This window comes from Zingiber officinale, chromosome 11A, assembly GCF_018446385.1.
Source record: "Zingiber officinale cultivar Zhangliang chromosome 11A, Zo_v1.1, whole genome shotgun sequence".
NCBI lineage: Eukaryota > Viridiplantae > Streptophyta > Magnoliopsida > Zingiberales > Zingiberaceae > Zingiber > Zingiber officinale.
The window spans coordinates 2749870-2757980 of NC_056006.1; the positions used below are offsets into that span (position 1 = coordinate 2749870).

At 42.2% G+C, this 8111-nt stretch overlaps 1 protein-coding gene across 1 annotated transcript; it reads left to right on the plus strand.

The window, feature by feature from the left end:
- Positions 1-2128: 2128 nt before the first annotated feature.
- Positions 2129-3214, plus strand: LOC122031733 (23 kDa jasmonate-induced protein-like). The gene is made up of 2 exons (XM_042590832.1): positions 2129-2640; positions 2735-3214. Exons 1-2 carry the CDS (start codon positions 2197-2199, stop codon positions 3014-3016), a joined length of 726 nt encoding a protein of 241 aa, XP_042446766.1. The 5' UTR covers positions 2129-2196; the 3' UTR covers positions 3017-3214.
- The last annotated feature ends 4897 nt before the right edge of the window (positions 3215-8111 follow it).

Genomic DNA, 8111 nt, shown 5'->3' on the forward strand with positions numbered 1-8111 from the left:
CTACCTACATTCCCCCTCCGACTCTGTACGGTAATTCCTGCTTGGCGAAGTGCCCGTGATAGAATATTCTATAACAAATTTTTGAGACGGAATATTCTGTTTCAAACATTCTTTAGAAACAGAAAAATGATTTTCAGAGACAGAATTTGTTATCTCTAAAGTCCTATTTTCTTGTAGTGATGAAGAGGCCTACAAACATGCATCACAAGATGCTCAAACAGATTTTCAGGTATTTGAAAGGTACAATTCACCTTGGACTTGTTTACATGAAGGAACCTCAGGAAATTGGTATATTCGACTACTCGGACAGTGATCTAGCTGGCGATCTAGATGGGAAGAAAAATACAAGTGAAATGACTTTCTATTTTAATAAAAATTTAGTGTCCTAGAATTCACAGAAGCAGAAGACAATGTCGATTTCATCTTGTGAGGCAGAGTTCATGGCTACCACAACTGTAGTTTGTCATGCTTTGTGATTAAGGAGTCTTGCTAGTGAATTAACTGGTGTAGGGCCAAAGCTGATGACTGTGTTTGTTGTGGCAATGGCAAACAATCATATGGCAATGACTGGACACATCATTGCCACATGGGATATTTTGGATAATATGTCGTGCCACGGAATAGAGAAGAATTCCCAATGAATTTCATACAAATCATTTTCTAATTCACCACCAAAGTATTATTGTCATGCAAAATGAAGCACCATTCTAGAACAGTAGATCCTGTCCGTTGGATTACATCTAATGACTTCTCTTCGTTCAATTATTTTTGGAGAAGGTTTTTCCCATTTCAATTATGTATTTATTAGGCGGTCCTCCATTTCAATTATTTTCGGAGAAGTTAATGCCACGTTTTTCCCATTTCAATTAATTAATTATTTATCAGTAAGTAAGTGAATGGTCCCTAAATTTCAATTATTTTTTGGATAAGTTATTCTCACGTTGTTTTCCCATTTCAATTTTTTATTTATTAAGTGTTCCCTACATTTCAATTATTTTCGGAGAAGTTAATCTCACGTTTTTCCCATTTCAATTACTTAATTATTTTTGGAGAGGGTAAATCTAGAGCTCGAATTATACTGAACCATGTTGATTCGTGTACGAGTATGATCTATGTGCATCGAATGCTGGACCGATCGGGATATGATTATTAATCGATCATTAATTTTGCCGTTCATTTGAGCTCCTATAAAAGGAGGTTACGACTACAGGCAAAAAGGTTACACACGTGAAAAGCTAAAGCTCTCCACCTACGTTCCCCCTCCGTCTCTGTACGATAATTCTTGCTTGGCGAAGTGCCCGTAATAGTAGCCGGGTACTTCTCAGTTCGCCGTGACTACCTTTGATTGGTGGGAATCACGGTTAGCCGTTGTATACTGGGAAATAGACGATCCAAGAAAATCTCGAAGCACATTCGGAGATGGGGCGAATCTGTTTTAAGGAAATTGCGTTCATCGCAGACCTCGGCAGAAGCCCTGCAACTCAGTCGACAACAATTCGCTCGACAGCAACTCACTCGGCAGAAGCCTTGCAATTCGGTCGACCTTAAGCTTCGCTCGGTCGACCTCCTCACTCGGTCGGCAATAAGCCTCGCTCGGTCGGCACTTGGCACTCGATGGTCGGCACTCGGCAATCGGCACTCGACGATCAACAGTCGACAGATATCAACTCCTATTGACAGACTGAGATTATCACCTCAAATCATTTCAACATATAAATTAAATTTAAATTTATATATTTAAATTCGGTTAAACCCTCAAAAATCTCCGAGTACATATTAATTTTTTTTCGAACAGAAGTTAATGTCTTTTTTCCATTTCAATTAATTATTGATTTATCAGTAAGTAAGTGAGTGGTCCCCCATTTCAATATTATTTTTGGAGAAGTTATTGTCACGTTGTTTTTCCCATTTCAATTATTTATTTATTAAGTGGCCCCTCCATTTCAATTGTTTTCGGAGAAGTTAATGTCACGTTTTTCCCATTTCAATTAATTAATTATTTATCAGTAAGTGAGTGGCCCCTAAATTTCAATTATTTTTGGAGAAGTTATTGCCACGTTTCACAATAATTAATTGAGCATGGAAATTTATATATTATCTGATTCCTCTATAAATACACGATGCTGCACACACTTCCTTACAGAGCAATCCGAAGAAAAAAAAAACATTTTCTCTTGTTGATATATAGAATTAAGCATGGCGACCAACGTGTTTGGGAATCCAGTGACGGACGACACAGTGAGACTAGTTAATCCGAACATCACTGAAATCACCGCCCGAGACAGAGCAAGAGTGGCTTTGCAGTATATGAACGCAGAAGAGAAAGCGACGAACGTGAGTCGGTTTGTGCACAACCTGAAGGAGGCTTACGGCACTGGAACCTCGACGCTTGGCATGATTTACAATGCCACCGGAGGTAACCTAACATTTGATCTCAATCACACTTGGGAAGGCGCTGTTTGGCATTCTCCTTACCCTCAAATCATTCAAAATGGGCAATGGGCTGGATTTCTTCACGTCCGTGATAGGCTCATCGGTCCTTCGAAAGAAGCTATTGTGTACAGAGGGGTGAACAACGATGGAGCCGACCGTGAATGGATGCTGGCTTGGAACACATCCCGCATGAATTATCAGAATCGCGTGAGTAGTATATATAATTAATTAAGCTTAACTACTCCTAATACAATAAATTTTCAACTAATTAATATTGATTATTAATGTTCCATGCGTGCAGGTGTACACTGATATCCTTGGTTTTGGTTTGGTGAACTGGAACACCATTGATAGTAAGATGGAAAATCAAACAAATAATTACTCGACCACCACGCTTGGAGGCTTCGCTAGTGGGTCGATTGGCGCAGGCAGTTCACCGGAATTTGTGGGAATAATGTCCTTGGATGGTTTGGGATCCAATTTTATGGCGATGGCCAGTGATGTTAGCGTCGTCTCGCAGTCGCTTGATTCCAAGTATGTGGATGATGTTGATGAAGCCGATCATGAAGCTCCTGCTGAATAATTAGCTTGAAGCTGGCTGGCTGTCTGATTAGAAGCACTACTATATATATTCCTAAGAAAATAAAATAATAAGAATAATAATAATCATAAAGCACTCGATCGAGCAGTACTGTTAATTAATTATCTGTGTTGTGTTTGGAAGGAGATGATAGTGCATGTTGTGTGTATCCGAATATGAATCTATGATGTTTGAAATTAATGATTAAGGATATTAGAAAGGCTTATTAATGACTCGTTCGACAATATAATCTCGAACGATCGAGCAGGCATTTGAACCTAAGTCGCTAGAAGGGACCCGGCTTAACACGGTGGGTAGAAGAAGCCCGAACGAGCATACACATAACTCACTCGGTAATATAATCGCATGCGACCGAGCAGGCATACGAACCTAAGTCGCTAGAAGGGACTCTGCTTAACGTGGTCAGTAGAAGAAGCCGGACGAGCATACACATAACTTGCTCGGTTATGTAATCTCGATTGACCGAGCAGGCATACGAAACTAAGTCGCCGGAAGGGACCCTGCTTAACCCGGTCGGTAGAATAAGCTCAGACGAGCATACTCATAATTCACTCGGTAGTGTAATCTCAGGCGGGTATACCAACACACACTTTTAGGAGGCTATTAATATAAAATTGACCTGGTAAAATCTGGCAGGGCATAAAGACACTCACCTTTGTTAAATCTCATAAACATAGCCCGTAAGGAGTGTTACAACCAAATATAGGTGATGTATGAATAATATACAATCATATGGCAACCTGGTTGGAAACGACTTCTAGAAACTTCTTTAAATGTGTGCTAGACGACAAAGAAGGTACATTTAGGATACGAAAAAGATTCCTTAAACTATTATTGCACGTACTTACGTCATCTCATAACAAACTCTAACAAATCGAGGTACACTTCATGGCTATGGAGGTTATATGAAATGGTATAAAAAGGGGAATCCTCTCCGTTGGCGAGGTATGCATGCAACACCATCACCGAAACCCTAATTTCATTCTAGTTTCACCATGCTTCTTCTTTTTCTTCTTCCCACCTAGAGTAGAGGAGACTGACTTGAGCATCGGAGGGGCTAGCCAGGGATTCCCACCCCGGTCTTAGGTCATTGACATCTTGTTGATTGGTTGCATGGTGTGCAGGAGGTGATAGCATCGGTCGAAATCGTGAGCTATTACGGTGCTCTAATTCATCGGAATCTTCCCTAGATCAGCTTTGGGTTTCTCCGATCTAGCTTCGACTTTCTATTCTCACCTCTGGGAGGTATTTTTTGATTAGATTTCTTCGGGATCTGCTTTGGTTTTCTCAGATCCGTTGTGATTCCTCTTCCCTAGAGCCGTCATCTACTTACTCCCCGAAGTCTTCACCCACTGTCTCTAGCTCTTCATCGAGTCACACTCTCAGACAGGATCAGAAGCTAATGCCACTCAAAAAATTCAAAGGATTGAGGTTAATGTCATTCATGAATGGCCTCCCATCCTAGTATATGAGGAGAAAGAAGAGATACAAATTCAAGAGGGTCGTCCAGAAGACACTACTCATATAGCAGCTGACCTGACTCCTGAGCTCAAGACTGAGATGATTCAGTGCTTGGCTTGTAACAGTGACGTTTTTGCTTGTGTTGTGCCCAAAGGATGTCCACATATCTCCACAATGGCATGATATTGTCCACTTTGGTCCTAGACCCTCATGGCTTTACTCTTGAGCTTAACCAAAAGGCCTCATGCTAATGGAGATATCATGTATCCTTTTTAACCCCATGATATTTACCAAATCTTTCTAATGTGGGACTTTGATTGAACCGCAATAATCCACCTCTCAAACAAAGGACCACAATTACTTTCATGGTCTGGGTCTCCCCGCGAACATCTGGTCACCCTGACCTACTCTAGACCTCTCCGCAAGCATCCGAACCCGGTCACCTTGACCTACTCTAGGCCTCCTGGCGAGCATTCGGTCACCTTGACCTACTTCGGGCCTCCCTGCGAGCATCCGATCACCCTGACCTGCTCACCTCCAGCGAGCATCCGGTCACCCTGACATGCTCCAGGCCTCCCTGCAAGCTTCCAGTCATCCTGACCTAATTCGGACCTTCTCACAAGTATCTAGTCAACCTAACCTACTTCGGGGCCTTTTCCACAAGCATCTGGTCATCCTGACCTATTCTAGGCCTCCCTATAGCAGTTGGATCCAGTCAATCTTAACCTGCTTTGTGTCTCTCTACGATCATCTGGTCACCCTGACCTACTTGCCTTCCCGCAAGCATCCAATCACCCTAACCTGTTCCAGGCCTCCCCATAAGCGTCTAGTCACCTTGACCTACTCCAAGTTCCCTGCGAACATCTGGTTACCCTGACCTACTTCGAGCCTCCCCGTGAGCATTTAGTCACCCTAACTTACTCTAGACCTCCTCTCAAGTATCTGGTCAACCTGACCTACTCCGAGCCCACCCTCAACTTTGTTCAAGGCCGCCCCACATTACATCTGGTCTAGACCATGACTCTGATACCATTTGTTGTGCAAAAGGATGTTCATATATCTTTATAATGGCATGATATTGTCCACTTTGGGCTTAGACTCTCATGACTTTGCTCTTGGCCTCTCTCCAAAAAACCTTATGCCAATGGAGATATCATGTATCCTTTTTATCCTCATGATCTTTACCAAATCTTTCCAATGTAGGTTATTCTGACCAACTTACCTCCCCGCAAGCATTCAGTCACCTTGACTTGCTTCGGGTCTCCCTACGAGCATCCGGTCACCCTGACCTACTTGCCTCCCCGCGAGCATCCTGTCACCCTGACCTGCTTCAGGCCTCCCCGCAAGCATCCATTCATCCTGACTTGCTCTTGGCCTCCCCGTAAGTATCTAGTCACCCTGACCTGCTTCGGGGCTTTTCCCACAAGCATCTAATTATCCTGACCTGTTTCGGGCTCCCCGTAAGTAGCAGGATCTGGTCAATCTTGACCTGCTTCGGCCCTCCCTGCGAGCATCTGGTCACCCTGACGTACTTTCCTCCCTGCAAGTATCCGATCACCCTGACCTGCTCCAAACCTCCCCGCAAGCATCTAGTCACCTTGACCTACTCCAGGTTTCCCACGAACATCCAGTCACTCTGACCTACTTCGAGCCTCCCCGTAAGCATTTAGTCACCCTGACTTACTCCAGGCCTTATTGCAAGTATTCGGTCACCCTGACTTACTCTAAGCCCACCCTCAAATTCGTTCAAGGACTCCCCACATTGCATCTAGTCTAGCCATGGCTCTGATACCATTTGTTGTGCCCGAAGGATGTCCACATATATACATAATGGGATGATATTGTCCACATTGGACCTAGGCCCTCATGGCTTTTCTCTTGGGCTCTACCCCAAATGCCTCATGTCAATGGAAATATCATGGATCCTTTTTAACCCCATGATTTTTACCAAATCTTTCCAATGTGGGACTTTGATTAAACTCCAACAGCATAGTTGCCCAAGGAAGTGATAAACGTGTCACCCAAGGTCATGGAGCATGTACTCCATGTCTATCCTATTGTCCGGTCAGTCAAACAAAGGAAACAGGACTTTGGAGTGGAGCAGAATGAGATTATCAAAGGAGAGGTAGATAAATTACTGGAAGTAGGCTATAGTAGGGAGGTTCAATTCCTAAGTTGGTTGGCTAATGTTGTTCTAGTATCTAAACATGGAAACAAATGGCGAGTCTGTATTGACTTCCAGAATCTCAACAAGGCATGTCCAAAAGATTACTATCCTTTGTCCTGCATTGATTAAGTAGTGGACTCCACCTCTGGTTGTGAATTTATATGTATGCTGGATGTCTATCAGGGGTATCACCAAGTCCTACTCGCTAAAGATGACTAGGAAAAGATTAGCTTCATAACTACTGAAGGAACTTATTATTATAATGTTATGCCTTTCGGATTAAAAAATGCAGGAGCTACTTATCAAAGACTTATGAATAAGATTAAAAAAAAACAAATTGGAAGGAATATGGAGGTATATGTGAATGACATTCTTATCAAATCTTTTCGGGTGGGCAATTTATGTGTTGATGTAGAGGAAACCTGCCAAACTTTAAGGTAATATGGGCTTACACTTAATCGTAGCAAATCTCTATTTAGAGCTAGAAGTGGGTGCTTCCTTGAATATATTGTGACTGAACAAGGAATAGAAGCCAACCTGAGCAAGGTGCAAGACCTTTAAGACACTCCATGCAATTTGAAGGAGGCACAAAGATTTACTAGCTGGATAACAACTTTCTCTCGCGTCATCTCTCGCTTGATTGATTGAAGTTTGCCTTTCTTTATAGTTCTTCGCTAGTCGACCAAATTCCAATGGGATGAGGACTACAACAAGACATTTGAGGAGCTAAAGAATTAGTTGTCCTCTTTGCTGGTGTTAGCTAAACCTATAATGGGAGAAACTTTGTGCATTTATTTGTTAGCTAATGAGCATGCTATGGGGGAGGCATTAGAAAGGTAGGAGGGAAAAGAGCAACAACTTGTATATTTCTTTAGCTATTTATTAAAAGGAGCAGAGTTTCGTTACACCGTACTAAAAAATTAGCGTACGTACTGATTTTAACTACTCAAAGATTGTGCCCCTATTTTTTATCTCATCCCATCATCGTACTCACCAATAGTACTTTAGGTCGGGTGTTTGTCAACCATGAAGCCTCAGGATGGTTGATTAGGTGGACCACGGAGCTTAGTGAGTATGACATGCAATATCAACCCAGAGTGACCATCAAAGCATAAGCCATAACAGATTTTATAGTGGAAGTATAAAATCCATAGCTAGATGAAACCTAGAAAATATATATGGATGGATCATCCATAAGACAGGGTATTAGAGTGGGTATTCTTATGATATCTCCCAGGGAAGAACGGATGCAATTATCCATTCATCTGAACTATAGAGCCACCAATAATGAAGCGGAATATGAGGCATTGATAGCAGGGTTACAAGCTGGTTGGCATGTAGGGGCTGCTTCAGTTTTAATTTATTCAGATTCTCAGTTGGCAGCTTAACAATTATCTAGAAATTTTGAAATTAATAATGAAAGACTCAAGTTATATGTAGAGGTGTTGG

Coding starts and splice junctions, on each gene's coding strand:
- LOC122031733 (XM_042590832.1), top strand. CDS start 2,197: ATGGCGACCAACGTGTTTGGGAATCCAGTGACGGACGACACAGTGAGA. Junction 2,641..2,734: donor GCATGAATTATCAGAATCGC/GTGAGTAGTATA, acceptor CCATGCGTGCAG/GTGTACACTGATATCCTTGG.